The 19,195-nt window shown below is 37.7% G+C and overlaps 1 protein-coding gene across 1 annotated transcript; it reads left to right on the top strand.

The window, feature by feature from the left end:
• Positions 1 to 12: 12 nt before the first annotated feature.
• On the top strand, positions 13 to 17,696 carry ZBTB49 (zinc finger and BTB domain containing 49). The gene is made up of 8 exons (XM_021554369.3): positions 13 to 64; positions 1,337 to 1,509; positions 3,432 to 4,528; positions 9,606 to 9,652; positions 13,429 to 13,502; positions 14,251 to 14,333; positions 14,422 to 14,583; positions 16,382 to 17,696. The coding sequence occupies exons 2-8, from the start codon at positions 1,358 to 1,360 to the stop codon at positions 17,029 to 17,031; spliced, it is 2,265 nt and encodes a 754-aa protein (XP_021410044.1). The 5' UTR covers positions 13 to 64; positions 1,337 to 1,357; the 3' UTR covers positions 17,032 to 17,696.
• The last annotated feature ends 1,499 nt before the right edge of the window (positions 17,697 to 19,195 follow it).

Below are 19,195 nucleotides of genomic sequence, written 5' to 3'. Positions count from 1 at the left end.
AGGGGAGGGCGCGGCGGCGGAAGCGGCCGCTGGCGGGGATGGAGCTGGGAGGAGGCCGGAGCCGGTAAGCGCAGGGCCGGGCCGGTTGCTGCCCTGGGGCCGCGGCGCGTTTCCCGCTGCCCGGGGCTGCGTCCCCCAGCCCGCACCGGCCGCTCGCCGCGCTGTCCCCGGGCAGAGCGGCCCGCGGCGACCAGACCCTCCCCTGTCCTCTCCCCCGTGCCGCTCCTCCAGCCTGGCCGAGGCGAGCTTAGCTCCGAACAGCGGCTGTGCCGGAGCGGCTGCCGCGGTGCCCGGCCCCTGGATGAGAGACACTTCACTGGCAAAGTGATTGCAGGATGCCGCGGTGGGAAATGTTCACAGGAAAAGCCTGTTAACGTGGTTCCTTTATTTTAAATCCTGGTCAAAGTATGATAAGCATTAATAGAGAAAAAGCACAATGTAGTAACCCCTACCACCCCCCCCTCCCAGTGTAATACAGCCAGAGACAGGGCACATCAGGATAAATTAATGTGGAACCCTTATTGTTCATGAGATTTGAGAATGGGGCAGTCACTATCTGGTCATGCTTAAAAGGTGGTTTTCCTGCTTCATTCCTTAGAATAGGAAGGTTTTTCTCCTAGTTAGAAGACTAGAAATTCAGATTGTCCTAATAGTTGGAACTGTCATGTTTACAAGCGCACAGGGGAAGTGTTGCATCGTTGTTGGAGGGGGTGGGGAAAAGGAAGTATAGAATTCAATGTAAATGTGTTGTGTTGGAATGTGACTTGTCTATTCAACCTCTAAAGAGGGGACTTTTTCATTTAGATTTTACATTGTATTAAGAACAATACCATGTTAATGTGTCTAATTAATCAGATACATTGTAGAAATGTATGTAGCTAGAACAGCAACAAATGCCTGAAATAATACTAGTTTTCCCTTTTGAGTTTAAAGGATGAAGAAACTGAGGCTTTCCTCTACAAATGCTACTGATTTTGTACATGCAATGTGTTTTTGCATTAGACTCTTAATTATTGTGGAAGTTGTCTAAATTGAGGTGCATTTTTTTGTGGTTATGGAGTTCAGTTTATTGGCAGCACCATTAGATTTTTGCAGATGCTCTGTTATAAACAAATCTCTCTTAAAAATCACTGTTTCATATGTGTATTGCTGTGTATCTGTTGGTGAACAATATTGTGACTCATCTTTAACCAGAAAAATGTTATTAGCGATCAAATTGGAGGTGTAAACTGAAGTCTGCTTCCTTTGAAAGCTAAAGCAAATTGTAAAAATGTTCTTAATGTTTTAAATTAATTTTGCAATTTAATATTCACCTTAGCATTTTATCTCATTATAGGTAATTTAATGATTTTCTAGCATGGACACTGTTGCTAGCCACAGCTGTCATCTTCTGCAGCAGCTACATGAACAGCGCATTCAGGGGCTTCTCTGTGACTGCATGCTGGTGGTGAAGGGTGTCTGCTTCAAAGCACACAAAAATGTGTTAGCTGCTTTCAGTCAATATTTCAGGTATGTGAAAGAAAATTCTTCTCTTTAAAAAGTTAACTAAATGCTGTTGGCTGAGGTTTCTCTGAGAAGGGTATTTTTTTCTGTTGGTTGCAGACTGAGGAACTGTTGGGAGTATAAGGAGAAAAGGGAGATTGCTTGTCCAGAGAAAAAGCTGTGTCCAGTATTCACAGCATGCTCTTTGATTTTGACATTTTCTTGAATTACTTGCTTATAGTCCTTCATGTAATAATTCTGGCATGGACCTGTTTTCAGTATTTCACTAGAAAAAGATAACTGCTTACAAGGAACTTAGTAGAGTATATGAACAGAACCAGATAAGAAGAATAACTGATAAAACCCATTTCCAAGTAATAGGACTTGTTTCATCAATCATATGCTAAATAAAATGTGACCATATAGGTTATTAGTGAATCTCTGCTTATTCAGATTCTCAGAGACAATAGCTGTGTTTTAAAGTATACAGGTGGCCCATTACACCACATCATGCTTTCTTACTCTTCTGTACTGCCCTCAATTGTGCCTCCAAGTTTTGGAGGATGCTGGATCTCCCAGCTTAGTATTTTATATTAGTTATGAGTAAGCTGTTAGATCTGGCAGTTTTTAGACCTAGTCTTTTGAAACATCTCTAAAACTTCACTGCTAATTTAATTGCAAGAAACCTATTTTTATGTTATGACCAGGGAAAAAAGATAAGAGGTTCCTTTTTCTCCTCTAGTGCTGTACCGCTGATGAAGTGCAATTATGTTCAAAGACCAAATTTTTAAAGTAGTTAAAAAGAACTAACAGCTCAACTCGTATTAAAATTCAATAGGATATGAGTGCCTAATTAATTTAGACTCTCAGCCCAGATCTGTTCATTATAGTTCCAGTTTTAATTTTGATAGGATGGTATAGATTTATGAAGGAATTTGGATGTGGGCACTGGCTTCACAGTATTCCCTGCATTTCTAAAGTTTCAGCATAGGCTCACATTTTCTTAAGATTCAGAGCTCATTGATATCATGCCTTCCTTTAAACAAACCCAAATTTGAGATTTAGCCCACAAAAAGGAATCATTAAGTTTGGGATTTTAATGGTATAAAGTTTATGACTGAGAGAGAGTATGAACCCACTTAATCTAGGACTGCTTGTGCATGTGAAGAACCGCATCTCTGATGCTGAGAATATTTAACATCAAATACTAAGAACTTTTGTGAGTTCATTCATTATAAGGATTCAGTGAAGTTCAGTGGGTATTGGTTGCACTGCTGTTTTAGGATTATGTACCTGTACTCTTCATTATTCTTTTACTTGGTTCTCATCCAGTACCAGAAAAAAAAGTATATTTTATATGAGAAAATAAATTGAAAATAATACCATCTTCTTGTTTAATATTGCCATTTTCTTGTGTGTTTGTGCAGAAATAACTAATGCTAAGAACTTTGATAGGCTTACTGATGGAGTTCAATGGACCAGTTCAGTTGCCAGAGGAGAAGAGTTTAGCTGACTTTGAGGTCTATCTTCTCCCTTTTGCTAGAAAATTTATGTCCTGTTTGATCTGTCATGATGAAAGGAGAAAAACCATTCTGAGTCAATCGGTTCTGCAAATTGTCCATAAATACAACACTGCATCTAATATGTGAAGAACAGTGGATAAGAAACCACAAGCGTAGGGTGTTATTTGAAAACATAAATACAGGATTAAAGTTAGATAAAAGATAATTTACTTTGATTTATATTTCAAGTGCACTAATGCAGGACTAATATATAAAACAAGTAATTGAGCAGTTTTGAGAAATTCATCATCAAAAAGACAGCAATCTTTAGAAGAGTACAAACTTGTTTCATACTAGTAGCCTATTTGAGTTGTATGTATGTTTTTCTTATTGAAGTGTTTGTGAATTATTTGTGTTTGTATTTGAATATTTGCCTTATTTTATCAGGACCCTTTTCCAGAATTCTTCAGGCCAGAAGAATGATGTGTTTCACTTGGACATCAAAAATGTAGGTGGCATAGGCCAGATCCTGGACTTCATGTACACCTCCCACCTGGATCTCAGTCAGGACAATGTACAAGCTATGCTGGACATTGCACAGTGCCTCCAAGTGCAAAATGTGCTGAACATTTGCCACACCTTTTTAAAGTCTTCCACAGCTGTGGAACAGGCAGCCAGCATGCCGTGTAGCAGTGTATTTTCACTGCAGAACACTTTGGGGACGGATACCAGCTGTGCCAGTGACAGCTATGGGACAAACCTACTGCCTGAGTGCTCAGCTGACAGACAAACTAACAAAGTCTTGGCTGAGCAGCACTCTCAGTCTGTTAATCTGCACACCCCGTCAGGTGATGGACAGAAAGCACCACAAGATTCCTTAGATGGCAACTGCACAGAGCTCCCATTTAAACAACCAAATTACTACTATAAACTACGCAACTTTTACAGCAAACAGTTCTATAAACAAAACGCTTGCTCTGATCACGAGAGAGGAGCAGAACCATCCTTTTCTTACAGCACATCCACAGAAATAAACACAGTGGAGAATAATTCTTGCACTGTCAATCACTCTGAGTGTATCCTGGAAACCTCTGAGCATTTACCATCAAACTTCCTGGTTCAGTCTGCAAGTGAAGCTGCTCCAGACCAAAACGCAGAGAGCGCAGTTATGCAGCCCACCAGACAGATGCGGCTGAAAAAGGCAGTACACCTCAAAAAGTTAAATTTTCTAAGATCTCAGAAATCAGCAGAGCAGCCCCCTGAGCCCCAAAGAGATGACAGTAGAATAACAGAAGTAATTGAACCTGTAAATGAAAGTACTACGGACACAACAGATGTTAGAGTTACTGATGAAAAAGAAGCTGAAGATTTGGTGAATTCAGAGAATTTTGAACAAACTGTTGAAGTGGAAAGATCTCAAGGTCCTTTGGAACAAGAAGGACAATCACAGACTCTTCAGTCACAGAAACAATATACTTGTGAATTATGTGGGAAGGCTTTCAAACATCCAAGCAATTTGGAGCTACATAAAAGGTCTCATACAGGTACAGTTATCAGTTACTTGGTCTGCAGAACAAATATTTCAGTTATAGAGAATATCTTGCAGTGTCTCTTGATTTAGAGATGCTGGTTAAAAGGCTGTGGTTTGTTTTGTTGGTGGTTGGTTTGGTTTTTTTTTTATGGATAATCCTACAGAAATAAAGAATTGTAATACCAAGTTTTAAAAGAAAGTTGTAGAAAAGATTGTATTTTTCATCTCAAATACATTTCCTATGTATTTGGAGTTCTGGGTACTTTCTCAAAGAACATCATGTGATTTTGATGAAAATGAAATTTCAATGAAAATTTTGGTTTTGTCCTGCATTTAGATGAGTCATTTCTAGTCAGCTTGTCAGGTGGCCCAGATGTTTGCGTCGGATGACAACAAAAGATGTAAACAAATAAATGGTACTATAGAATATGTCTGTTCTCTCTGGTCATATATTCATTGTAAGATACAAGTGATTGGGGCTTGGTAGTCATCTTTTTAAGCTGTAGAAATATGCCTTCTAATACTTAATTGTATTTACCTTGAGAGTAAGGCTCTTGCAGGCTACAGAGTAAATGGGAGTTTTGAATTAATGTGCTTTGTTTAAAAAACTCACAGACAATATTTTTAAACCTAACATAGATTTATTTCTAAGTTTCTTTTTATTCTAGTGAAAAACAAACCCTAGTTTAACTTCAAATTATTTAATTTGTCTGTTCAATTTAATGAGTATGTTCTATTATTAGATAGGTTTCTTTAGAAGAGTTTTTAAGAATTACCCTGGCTAGGCAGGTAACAGCATTGATTCAAAGTCCTAGAGATGGTATTACTCCTGGTTAAGCTGTTGAATATTTTTTGCCTTTTTTTTCCCCCTGTATTAAATATCAAATGCATCTCTCTCAGTCTTGTCAAATAAACATCACTTTGGAAATGCTCGTACATGTATTGGTACTTTGACATAAATATGAAACTCTCTTGGCAGATATTAATTTATTTTGTTAGCTGATCCTTAGAATTAAAAGTTTATTTTTCTATTTCATTCATGGAAAAATCTTCCCAGAACCTGAAAATATGAACATTTTGCATTAGCTTCCTGAACTTTTCAATTGTTAGTTTTAACTGCTTCTGTATCATGTTGCTAATACTTTTTTTTTAACTTGTTGTCCTGTGAAAGAGTTGCGTATGCCTCTTACCTAGATCCTCTTTTTGCCTTGTATTTTCTTGAATCTTATTATCTGATTTGAGCTGGTATCATCAGGTATATTTTAATATCCTAGATTTTCAGGAAGAAAATTATCAGATAGAAGACAAGAGCATCTAGAAAAGTTCCAGCTAACTGCAGTAACATGTCCGTTTGTGCTAGAGAAAACCTAGGATTCAGGAATTCTCAGCTGCTTTTCACACACCATCTTCTTCCAGTAGTTGTCAAAAATGCCAGACTTGAATGCTAGTTAATAAAGCATTAACATTCTTCTGTGGATGTGACAAAACATAATGTTTTTATTTAAAAACATGAATTTTCTAGAGCTAAGCAAAAGGGTTAGCAGGCATTTAAGTCTTACAGTGCTCACTGAAAGCCCTCCCAATACAGCTTTGCTGCATCTTTATTTTGATGCTTTGCTGAAGAGGTGGAGGAAGCTGAAATGGACATGTCACACTGGCAAACCTGTTTTTAACCCAAAAATGACAATTCTTTCAACACAAGTGCTGTGGTGGTATGATTGCCAAGAAAAAGCACATGTAAAATTCTCTGTCCCTCAACACCTGGAACTACTAAAGAACTTAGAGGTTAGCATGGGTGCATTGATGAGCTTTCTATGTGAAGGCAGCCAAACTGTGTTCAACAGTCATCGTGCTGGCTTGTCTGACTGTTTTATTTGTATTATTATCATGGACATTTAAAGGAATCTCTAAACAGAGCTTACTGCACTGACTTTGGTTGATTTTGACTAAATGTTATAATTTGTTCTTTATTATTATATTGACTCGTCTGAAAAAAAGGAAGCAAATGTATCTTTTATAAAGTCCATACTTGTCCGGGAACATCCAGTGGTTTTGTTGGGGTATTTTATGTATTTTCAGGGAACATCTCAAAAGAGCAACTCAAAACAAACTCGGGCCTATGGAAAGGACTCTTGCCAGGATGGAATGCAACAGGAACAGAGTAGCACTGCCATGTAATACAATACATTGTTGATCCTCAACATTTTCGTTCTGAGCTTTGCTTGAGCAACTTGCAGCATTCCTTGCCTTAGTGAATACAGCTCCTCATCACTGTGGTTTCATCAGGAGCACCACTTCTGCCTTCATGCCTTCCTCCTCTGGAGCAGACACAACACTGCTTTGGTCATTGTTGTGTACTTTGTCTTCACCTCTTGCAGAATGCTGAACAAGAAAGGATGCAACAGAAGGTAGAAAGCACAAGGCAGCCCAAGGGTTCAAAAGTAAAGTCCCCCACTGTCTAAATTGTATCCAGTTACTCCTTTTCCCCAGTTTTTCTCTGTTGCTGTTGATCCAGCCACGTATCCCACTATTGTGTACTTTATCTTCTTGCAGGGTGTTGAACAAGAAGGATACAATCCTGGTCTTCTCAGATGAGGTTTTTTGGTTCAGAAGTTATTGACAGTTGTAGAATCATGGACTAATTTAGATTGGCATGGATCTCCTGAGGTAATCTGCTCCAGTTTCCTGCTCAAGGCACATCAAATTAGATTGGGTTGTTTTGCTTATGACCTTGTGTAGTGAAAATTTTGGACAGCTCCAGAGACAGAGTTTCCATAACATCTCCAGACAGTTGCTTCCAGTATCTGACCTCCCTCATGGGGTAAAAGATTTTCATATATCTAATTGGAATGATCAAACTTGAATCTGTCACCTCTTGTCCTAAGACTGTGTACCAGGAACAGCCTGCTTGCATCTGCCCTCCCAAGAGTGTAGACAGCAGTAAAATTTCCTGTTTGCCTTCTTTTTGTAAGGCTCCAGATAGGGTCTCACCAGTGATAGGCAGAGAATAATAATCTTCAGCTTATTAGCTGCACTCTTGCTAATACACCCTCAGGTCCAGTGAAGCTAATTTTTTTTTGAGCAGTAGGTTACTTGATAAGCCCAGGGGTTTGGAATTCTATGCAAGAGCAAAATTGTTCTCCAAAAAGTAATTTGGTGTTTCTTAAAAAAAAAAAAAAAATGTCTTGGTTGTTTTATTTTGGGGGAAAGCCTCCAATTCTTTGTACATCAGTACAGTTAGAATGAGGCTGCATGCAGCCTACAATAATTGTTTGGAGAAATTTGAGGCTCCAATTCCTCCCCTCTCCCTATAGTCATTTCAGAGTAGATTCCTGTTCAGATACTAATCTTTAGGTCTAGTAACTTTTCTTTTTCTGTAGGTAATTTCTGCAAAAAATTGCTTACTGTTTTTCTATTGATTTTTTATCCTCCATTTCATATTATCTTGATGCTTTTATGGCTTTCAGAATCCTTCCCAGTTGCTACAGATCTGGCTCCCTGTTGGTTTCATTTGCATTTGTGTTGTCAGTATTAGTGTTTAACAAGTTTAAAGCTGTAATGAAATCAAACCTCAGTGCTCTTTAGAGTTTACTGACTTTGCAGTTGATTTACTGGCTTCATAATTTTTATCCCTCATTGAGGGAAAGCTTTTTTAAAACAGCCAGATTTCCATTCTTCATTAAGTAGACAAAGTAGGTAAAGCCTCAAGCTGTCAGACTAACTGCAAGGTTGCCATCTGTGAAGCAACAAAACTGTATGTTCACTCTGTTTTAAAATCTAAAGAGAATTGCATTTAATTCTTGTTCCTAAAATATGTTGGAAGAACTTCATCTGTATTTGGCAAAAGGAAAGGAAAATGGAATTCCCGGATATGGTAGATGTTGCTTGTAACATTTCCAAGGATGGAGGAAAAACATTGATGTAGAGAATACTTAGCGGAAGAGAAGCCAAGAGATGTTCTGGAAAGTCAGGAAAATTAAAATTAAAGAGTAAATAAAAATCTTTATACAGATTTTTTTAATAATGATCAAGATAAAACACGGTTTAAGATTTTTTTTTCCCCAGTTTGGAAATATTCTGTTTTCAAAATCATGTGGATTTACACTGGTTTTGTTGCCCTGCAAATGTGGAACAGATTATAAATGTCCTTTAAATGTGCAGTTAGACTCATGAAAGATGGTAACTGTGACTACCATTGAATGAATGGTATTTGAGCATCATTTTTGTGTTCAAAATTCTAAAAGATGTGCATAAAATTTTATCAACAGTGTAAAAACTAGGAAACAGGAACTAAGCTGGGGGAATTAAAAAACACCTATATGAAATACTATAGAGAAAAAGTTATTACAAAAACATATTTGTCTTAAATTAACAATGAGAGAGTTGAAGTGTTGTACAGTCACGTTCTAGATTGAGAGTCAAGTTACTTTGAAAAGCTAAAGTGGGCTGCATCAGTTTTTACTAAAGCTGCTAATGTGTTTTTGGAGATTCAAGGATAACAGTTGTACATAAAGAAATTCAGAATTTTGGAGCTAAATACTTGGGTAATCTTCAGGTACTTCTATATAGGATGAGAATTTGAAGGCAAATATATATTTTCTGGAACTGAATGGCTATGTGCTGAGCAGATGTATAGTAGACATTAAAATCAGAAAACACAATTCTTCCAAATTAGCTTACCTTCATTTCTCCTTCTTTTTAAGAATGTGTCTCTGTGCAAGTGGAAAAACAGGTGCCCTTCCCATCACTGTTGTTGTTGGGCCTTGTCATCTGTTCTGTTCTTCCTGGTGTTATGATGCTCCTTTTATTTCAAGTCAAAAGTATTTTAAAATAAGATTAAAACCTGTACCCGTTCATATCAAAACTCTTCTACTTGTTTTGAAAGATAAATTCTGACCAAGTCTGTCTTACAAACTCAGTGGTAAAAGCTGAATATCCCTCTTAAATTTCCCCTTAAATAGATGGGTAAGTATCCTTTTGGGGATATTTTTCACTCTTACATTACGTGTTTTAAAAGGAAGTGTACAAATTTTAAACATTTCTGTTCTACTGCAACTATTAGAAGTTCTATGTTCTGTTTCTTCTTTTAGGTGAGAAACCTTTTGAATGTAACATTTGTGGGAAACACTTCTCACAGGTGGGAATATTTTATATATTATGGTACTTACACTTGAAATGTATCTCTGTTGATTCTAAAAATCTTGGGTTTAAGATTAGATTTTTTTTTTTTTCTTTTGTTCAAAGACAATTCACTCTAGGGATAAATTATTAAAATGTCTTATATAAAAACATGTTGAATGTTTTAGGTTTCTTTGATGCATTCTGTATCTTTGATTCTGTCTACTCTCAGTAGACATGTTATGTATTTTACATTCAAATGAATGTTTAAGTATACAGAGCCACAGCTGTATTTGAAATATGAAGAACATTAATTTCCAAATTGTTCTTCTGCTTTATGCTTAAAGGTATGTTGTCAATAGCAATTTTTTACAGTGTCTGAAAAAAGTCCAGATTCAAGTTTTATGTAATGTTGTATTTACAATACAGTTTCATCTTCGTAAATGGCATAAATTATTAAGTAGTTTGAGTCAGACAAAAAGAATTTGTATCCATATAAGTGGGCTCAGTTTTTTTCAGTGAGAACACCACCTGTTGGAAGTGACAAAGCTCAGCTATGATTTAAAACAAAAGTTCTTGTGAAATTCCATACTGACATTCAGGGCCTAAGCTTTAGCTACTTTATTTGCCCTCCAGTGTTTACTTCCCATTCTGGGTGCAACAATTAATTTGTATTTCTACAAATTTGGTGCCTAGTTGTCTCACATTTCCAAAATGTCTGCTTCGTTTCTGATTTCATGGTTCAGTCGTGCACATGTAAGAACAGCAAACAATAAACAGGTGCATATTTTTATACTAAGATTACTTAATTATTGTTGAATAGCTTTGGCATTTCTTATGGGTCCTGGTTTAAGAATTAGAGCTATTTGCTTTTTGCCTATCCACCCACCACTGATTGTGCTGCTCTTCCTTCAGTTTCACAGCCCACAGTGGGCCTTGTTTGACCCATGAATCTGATGCCTTTGTGTCCTCCACCTTGTTGCTAAATATAAGACTGCATCTAGTGAACAATACTGTTTCATCATGCTTTTTCAGCAAAACTGGCAATTTTCAGCAAAACTGGGCATGTTTTTCAGGCAAAGAAGAGCATTTTCATTCATTTTGGTGGCTGAACTTCCAGTTATTAAAAAGAAAAAAAAATTAAAATTTTTCAAATTTTTAAATGCCATTAAAAGTACTTTTGGCAAATAGAGTGGTATTCTATACTACTACTATGGGGGAAGAGGTGGGGAGTGTCACACAGTGTTTGACAGGCATGACAGACTCCTCATGCCATATGCTTTGCTCCTCTTTAATTACAGAAACAAAGAAAACCCCTGACAAAGCTAGAAATTTCTATCTTTTAATTAAACCCTCCCAAACAGCTTCCCTTGCCTCCCTGTGAGCTGACTTGCCTGAAGGGGCAGACAGATATGTATCCATGGACAATCCCTACACATCCAGCACACGAGCCAGAGCATTCAGACTCTGTGCTGCAGTTCTTTCTCTGCTCATAAAGGGGTCTTGGTTGTTGCTGAAGTACTTGCTTTTGAGTCCTGCAAATAAGTAAGATTTCACTCACCAGAAAGTAAGATCCAAGGATTATTATTATTTCTTGCTTAAAATACCATGTCCGATCTTGTCCTTTATCTTCTCCATCTGCAGGCACGGAAATAGAAATGCTTTTCTTATTTAAGCCTTCATGTTCTGTGCTTTTGAGACAGTGCAGCTGTTGGGCCTGGTGGGATGTCTGCTCCTGCTGAATGTAGCTGATGTGTGTTGGAATGTGGAGCAGAAAATGAAAGAAGTAGGCAAAATTGATATGGGAACTCGTAGTTGGGAACAAGCAGCCACAAAAGTATTTGATTTTTTTTGAGGAAAATATTCTTTTTTTACTTCCAAGCCTTCATCTTCCCTTATTGCTTGTCCACAGCTTGTTGTGATGTGAGCCCTCTCTGGCTGGTGATTCAGGATATTGTGTTTTACCTTCTCCTGCAGGGATTCTTCTGGGGGCCTGTGTGCACAAGGTGCTTCACTTTGAAAGCTTCTACTTACAAAAGGACTAAGTCTGGTGTATCTCTGGTCTCTAAATTTGTAATAAGGTCTATGCAACCATTTAGAGGATTCTTCTGAGCATTTTTTTTTTCTTGCACTGAAATGCAAGCAGAAGCCCCCTTAGGTTTTTTTTCCATTGGGATAGCATGTGATGCTTTAACCAAGGTTGTGTGCCAGCTTTAAAGCTCAAGAAAAATACAAGCTATTGATGTTTTTTACCATATTTTGTCTTAGTACAGTGTAACAAGCTTTGCCCTCATTAGGAGGAAAGGACATAGGCTTGTAATAAAGAAATGGATCTCCTTGGTGCTTTATGTAAAATGTTTTTATTTTTACTTTATATGCCTTTGTGGGAAATAGTTGTTGCATTTCAAATTCACCCTTTGTCTTTACCTGGAATAACTTTCAAATGCCCATGATAGGGTTTGTTTGTGACATGGATAGAAGTAAATGTTCTTTTTTCTGTATGTTTTTCTAAAATGCACTGCGACATAAAATCCCTTGTCTTTGAAAAGCAAAAATTATTCCATGGTTCATCTTCTTCTTCTCTAGAAATAAGTAGCTAATACCTCTCTTTGAGTAGAATTCAGTATTAGAAAGTTTGGCCTTAGAAAATAGTTGTTCAATCACACTCTTGTGTGAAAAAATGTACAGGGGTTGAAGAAAGCTCTTTCAGGGTTCCAGCACTGATCCATTTGATACTGTACTCTGTGTGTGTGTCTGCAGTACTTGAGTACTAGTGTGTTATAAGGTCTGATTACAGTGATAGATCATAACAGGTAATTTATTATCTAAATGTGTCAGAAGGAATTTTTCTGGGTCTTATTTTTGTTATCTTACTGTGACTAATGAGGACATGATCATCTTTGCATCCCAAATTTTCTTTCCTGACGTAAAAGGACTTGATGTTTCATTAGATAAATAAAAACCAGGCAATTATCACTCAAAAAGGTTTAAAACCTGACAGTGGAAGTGTGCACAATGTATGGAATATCTGTAGCTCTTCTACAAGGTGTGTCTTGTGGTTTGAGAACTGGACTCAGTGGAGTAGCCATTCACATGGACTAGTGGCTTTAAAATATTTCAAAAAAGCTGGACTCAGTAAGAAGATTTTATCTATTCATTGTCTGGTTTGCTGGCTAGACTAGCATGATTTTTAGAGGACTGAGAGGGGAAAGATATAATAAAATTGTTGGCAGTAGTCCCATTTGTTCTTTTCTGTACTTCCTATTCTGTTTTATTTTCGTATGAGTAAATGATTTCATGTTTGGAGCATCTGAGTATTTTAAGGATAGAAAAATGTTCACCCTTATCTTTTTAACCACCTGGTAGGTGAATTCAGACATCCTTGTGTAACAATATTTTATTTGTAGGATAGGGAAAGTGAGATTAACGTGAACCATATTGCTAGTACGTTTTCTTTTTCACTGTATTCTAGATAGTGTAATTTTCATTTATAACTGGATTTGCTTTCAATTGTAGGTATTTCTTTTAGTATTTGATTTCAGGCTTCTTGTTCTTATTTTTTTCCCTATTTCTCTTCTTGTCAATGGATAATTGCATACGTCAACAATTTGATATTGAAATACATGGTAGTCTGTCTTTACTTGATAAGATACTTGAGTTTATACATGCTTTATAGTCTTCATTGTCTTAGAAGTAGGAATAAAAATCTAGTCTCATAGTTAATAATTGGATTTTTTTATCTGTATACAGCAACAGGCAAGCTGAATTTAAATGCTTAAATTGCTCTCCCTTCAGGCAGGTAACCTCCAGACACATTTACGTCGACATTCTGGTGAGAAGCCATACATTTGTGAAATCTGTGGGAAAAGGTGAGTAGAATTTCTCATCTTAGTAAAGCTAACATGAAAATAAATATTCATGTTTTCTACTAATCTTCATGATAAACTATGAGCCAAGAGCTAAGGCAACATACTGCTTAATTTTTTTTAGAAGACGCTGGGTTTAAATGTGTGCTGATGGGATTAAAATACATGAATGTTTGCAATTGACTTGTAAGATAATCAGTGTCACCAGAGCTTGTGGTATAAATTTTTGTGTATTGGTATGTAGATAAGAATAGCATGGAGTGTATTTTGTTGTGTTATATGTGTTGTGTTGTGTATTTTTGTGTGTATTTTGAACGGTTTGAGTCACAATAAATCATGTGGGTTTGTATCTTTCCCTCATATTTTTATCATTAGGTGATCATATTTTTTTTTTTTTTGACATTTTAAGGAATTCTGAAGTATGGGAAATTTGACAAATTTAAGCAAAGCATTGAATGATTCTGCTAGCTAACAGGTGACAGAAAATGCAGCAATAGCATAAAATATAGAATGTATTAGTAACATTAATGGTAAAAATGTTTGTTGGAGGTGTTTTTTCCTAGCATAAATTTAACTGGACATTGGTCAGTTTAAAAATGTTTTCTTAATTGCATCCATTTATCTTAATTGCATCCATTTATCTTAGTCTGTTCAGAACATCAGGCATTCATTCAAGCTTATTTCCATATGATAGTTTAGGGAAACAAGGGCCTTACAAACACACTAATTGGGTTTCTGTGTTGTGTTACAGATTTGCTGCTTCTGGTGATGTTCAGCGTCATATAATTATTCATTCTGGAGAAAAACCTCACCTGTGTGATATCTGTGGCAGAGGTGTGTAAGAACTAAAGTTTCTGCCTCAGGTTTTTTGACTGAAAAGTGAGGAGGCATTTTAATCTCAGAATCTGTTATATTTTTCTAGGTTTCAGCAACTTCAGTAATTTAAAGGAGCACAAGAAGACCCATACAGCAGATAAAGTATTCACCTGTGATGAATGTGGGAAGTCATTTAATATGCAACGAAAATTGGTAAAGCACAGGATAAGGCACACTGGAGAGAGACCATACAGCTGTTCAGCTTGTGGTGAGGTTCACTGTGCATTGCTTGGTTGTGTCTTTGCTTTTCAAATGATGAGTAAAAGTTCCTTTGTCAGCATAATAACAATTAATCAAAACTGCTTTAAATTGAAATACCATGTTGTGTCAGTCACAAAATTTTCTGTCTTGCATGCTTCATAGTCTTTCATTTGGTGTAATAAATTCCTTTATTTCTCATAAGTTTAAAAGAGAATTTTAGTTGAAAATTAGAGAAAGGAAGTAAGAGGAATCAACATTATATGTGTTTGCTAGCATGTTTGCTATAGAGCTGCTCCAAGTAGCTGCTTCAAAAATAGATTTATTTTCAGAATAGTTCTTTCTGATGGAAAGTTGTTTGACATCACTTGGCTATTGATGGGGTCTTCTTTTTTTCAATTGCATACCATTTGATTTTGACTCCACCCACAGAGTTTGATAATAACAACCTTTTGTTACTTTGCTTCAGTCTCTGGAATAAAATCAAAACTTGATCAATATTTCAGAACACCCATTTTCAAATTCTATTGTAGATGCCAGACTGCCAGGAAGTCTGAAAATGGCTTTTGATCGGGGACATCTTGATCTCATAGATTACTTAACATCCTGCATAGTATTTTTCTTTTGCCATTATGTGTTACTTTGACAGAATTTCATTCATGTTCTGAGGAATCAGCTTTGGAGGAAGGCAGCTTCATGTGTTCAAATCCAGCTGCATTATGTTTTATTTGCACTGTATTAAGGCACAAGAAAAGGTCAATATTATCAGGACATTTTGCATCAGAATGAGGAAATAGATACACAGTTTTGTTGCTGCCATTAAACAGGCTTGCTTTCATTTTGTCTTGTAGTGGTCTTTTTAATATTTTTGATTTGTGCAACGAGGATCTGATGAAGCATTAAGAAATCATTCACACTATGCAAAACATCCCGATGTATTACTCCAGTGATTTTTAATCTTATCATTACTGTTTAATGGCTGTTCTGAAGAGAAACCTGTGCAGCAAAATAGAAAGTATCCTACTGAAAATTCAGACTGCAATTTTATTGGGCAGTCATTTAATATGGTTCGTTTTAGTTGGCATCTGTCCTTGAAAAATAAATTGGATAAAAATCACAAGCTTACTTCTACTATTTTAAAGAATGTGAGGTGTCTGAGTCATATGGCAATTCTGGAAATTAATTGTATCTTTTACTGCTCGTTCTCCTACACTTTGCCTTCATTCAGCCTCAGATTCTTTTCTTAGCAATATGGTGATTGAGATTATTTGAGTCTGTAGCTTTGAAGATAGACAAACAGTTGAATATTTTTCTCTGTTCTAATATTTACAGCAATAAAAAAATTATAGTTCTCACACATTCTCTGGCCAGAATGTAAAAAAAAGGACTTGGTAGAGACCAAACCATTTCTTTTTATGATGCAGCTCTCACTGGAAGAATATATTTAGAAGCTTATCAGCATACTGTTTTTCCAGACAGACAAATTAAATTGATAGTTAATTTTTATTTTCTCTGTTAAGATTGGGACAAACTGAGAGCGCTCACAGCTTTCAAGTACTAATGGATATTCGTGTCTCTGGAGACAAAAGTTAAATCCATTCATTGGGAAACACAAGTTAGAAAACCGGATCAAGAAGAAGAAACAAGTTAATGGAATTGTAAAAACAGATGGAACTTGTTTGAGCCCGTTCTGGATAAATGATGGGATATGATATGGGATATATATCGCTCGATAGTTTCAGCAATTAAAACATGTTTATTCGCGTGTGTTGAGAGCAATATCTGAATGCGTGGCTGGTCTCTCGTAGGGAAGTGTTTTGCGGGCTCTGGTGACCTGCGCAGGCACGTGAGGACGCACACGGGGGAGAAGCCCTACACGTGCGAGACCTGCAGCAAGTGCTTCACGCGCTCGGCCGTGCTGCGGCGGCACAGGAAGATGCACTGCAGAGCCGCTGGGGAGGAACTCACTCACGGGCTTGAAGCCCCCGACCTGGACAAGTCCCAGAGTTCCGACTCTTTTGGCCCAGAGATGTCTGTTACGTTGTTACCAGTGTCTGTTAAGTTTCCCATTCACCCGGCTGGAAACTCCCCGGAATTTGACGGTTCCGCGGATTCTTACTGCAAGCTGCGATCGATGATCCAACACCACGACTCGGCAGACGCGGAGAAACTCGGCGTGGGTTCTGCTAAGCTGCTGAAAGCCCAGGCCCAGCAGAGTCCAGCACCAGCCCCTCCGTATGCGTACGCAGAGGTGGATGTGTCTGCAGCAGAGGAGCCCTTGCAGGCCGATGCCGTTCCCATGATCCGCTCCGCTGCCAGCCTGGACTGCGCCGAGCCCCTGGGCGGCCGCGCCGCCTCTGCCGCCTACAAGAGCCACGAGGGCCCCTTCTTCTCCAGCATGACCCTCTGGGGCTTGGCCATGAAGACCTTGCAGAATGAAAGCGAATTGGAGCAGTGAGGGCTCAGCTGACTGCACCAAAACTCCTTAGAGGCATTTCGTGCTAACGTGGTTGCAATTGCACTGCAGCACAGAGAGATCGCGGAGAGTTTTTAGGCCAGGTGGCTTGGACACTGACAGGAATCAGAGTGCTCATTCTCATTCCCGGAACCACATGTAGGCTGCCTTTATTTACACTGCTTCTCAGCAAGGTTTAAATGCACTGTGTAACTCCTGTGTTATTGCCATGATTTACTAAAATTTGCCACTGACTACATTTACCATTTAACTTGGACATTTTTTACCTGATAATGGAGGAAAGGATGGCCAGTGTCTAAGTTCATGATATGGATACAGCTCCTAGCATGGGTCATCAGGGCTGTGTAATGGTGTAGATACGACAGGAGGAAAATGCTTAACCAATCCCTAGTGAACCTGAGTTTCAGTAGTGGCTTTCTTATCGGTAGGGTCATCAGGTTACAGGACCTGAGTATTGTGACATTAAATGTTAAATACTGGGCAATATTTGTGATAGTGCAAAGTAACTGTATATCTAGAAACTTTATTTTTTTACAATAAAAGCTTTTTTTTTTTAGTATTTTATAAACTATTTTGCACAGATTATTTGTACAATGAAGGCCGAGAAGATCAAGTTGTGAATAAAGAGAAATTGTTTTACATTGCTTGATGTATTTTGTCTTTCTATGAAGAATTTTCAGTAACAGTTCCGTCTATTCCAGGTATCTTTACAGTGCTAAAGGGGATGGCATCACAAGAAGAGCTGCATTATAAAATAAATGCAATCAAGTTGTCTTGTACTTGAATGAGCATAAGACATTGGCTGATTAATGGAGTAAATAGACTGTGACAGGATAGAAACGTTGCTTAGAGAGGCCTTTTTCTGCTTTGGTGCTTTGAATGGTTGCTGCATTTCAAAGTGCTTGCTACAGATACATGACATCTGTGGAAATATAAAGTTTTGAAAATACAGTATTCTATCTTTTTAAGGTGTTTTTTTCCCCCAGGAATTCAAAATTAATTGTTTCATCTCTTGTTGTGTTAACCACTATACACTACAATTTGGGGCTTCACTTCCTTGCTTCCTTTACTCGGTCCCTGCACCTTCCTGAGCTGCTTTCAACCTGAGTTCAAATGAGAGAATGTTTTTGGCCAGAATACAGCACACCTTCAAACAAAAGGGGCAGCCTGTTACAGTGTCTGTGTGAGTCTCAAAAGATCCACATTTCTCTCAATAGTCATTTAATGTTACAAAAAACTTCTGATTCCACAGTGATTTTGCTCTCTGTTGTATTTTTGAGGAGTCACTATAGGATAAGTTTAAATCAAACCATGTTGCAGTCTTTGTGCTCTTCTAACTCTGTTGGAGATTTGGAGGAATGTGTAAGACTGTCATAAAGGGAAAGTGGCAACTTGAAATATTTTTAAAAACATAGATTAGGTCAAATCATGAATTAGTATCAGGCGCTTTGTGCCAAGAGGACAGCTCTCTTGCATTAAGGATTATTCCCCTTGCTTGGCAGAATTTCTGTGAGAGTTGTTTCACACTAGAAACGTGGCAGTTCTCAGAAGTGCTGCCAGGCTGTGAATGCTGTTTGCAGTTTGGAGGGTTTGTTAAAACACCACGTTGCAATGTGGCATCTTTGAGAAGGAAGTAGAGCAAACGCTGGTAGGAGGAAACTGTTCCATCTGAGTTTGTGCAGCTGGAACCAGAAAAAAGGAGGAGGTACAGTACTGGGAAGGAGCAGTAAGAACTGCTGTTTCTAGCTGGCTTGAAGGAAAAGCTGAGCAAGAGAGAAAATTCAAAGGATTAATAGGTGGATAGAGTCAGATGGAAGAGAATTAATTTTTATGTATGGAGTAAAAAGTTTTGGATTAAGAAGCCCCATCCCTGCATCCACTCTGCAGTGAGAATATCACTGCCTGACTGCAAGAAAATGGATTTTGCTATTGTATTTCCAAAATCAAATATAGTCTGTCACATCAATTTAGGATTGCCTGAGCTTTTGTCAGAGAGACATCAGCAGAAAATGACCTGGAAAGAAGATCTTTCCTGTATCATAGTAATTACCTATGGTAACCTGTAGGTCTCTAATGAAGAGGATGTTCGAGTGGGAATAGCAAATAAGGTTTGATAGTCCTAATGTTGCCATAAACGTGGCACAGC

The sequence above is a fragment of the Lonchura striata genome, chromosome 4 (genome assembly GCF_050655825.1).
Source record: "Lonchura striata isolate lonStrDom1 chromosome 4, ASM5065582v1, whole genome shotgun sequence".
Lineage (NCBI taxonomy): Eukaryota > Metazoa > Chordata > Aves > Passeriformes > Estrildidae > Lonchura > Lonchura striata.
The sequence above is the reverse complement of the archived record's forward strand: the minus strand, read 5'-3'. Positions and strand labels throughout refer to the sequence as shown.

What these genes read in the sequence shown, in the direction of transcription:
- ZBTB49 (XM_021554369.3), top strand. Translation starts at nt 1,358, where the DNA reads ATGGACACTGTTGCTAGCCACAGCTGTCATCTTCTGCAGCAGCTACAT. An exon ending in TGTGAAATCTGTGGGAAAAG is followed by an intron (nt 13,503 to 14,250) that starts GTGAGTAGAATT and finishes GTTGTGTTACAG; the next exon opens with ATTTGCTGCTTCTGGTGATG. An exon ending in ATACAGCTGTTCAGCTTGTG is followed by an intron (nt 14,584 to 16,381) that starts GTGAGGTTCACT and finishes GGTCTCTCGTAG; the next exon opens with GGAAGTGTTTTGCGGGCTCT.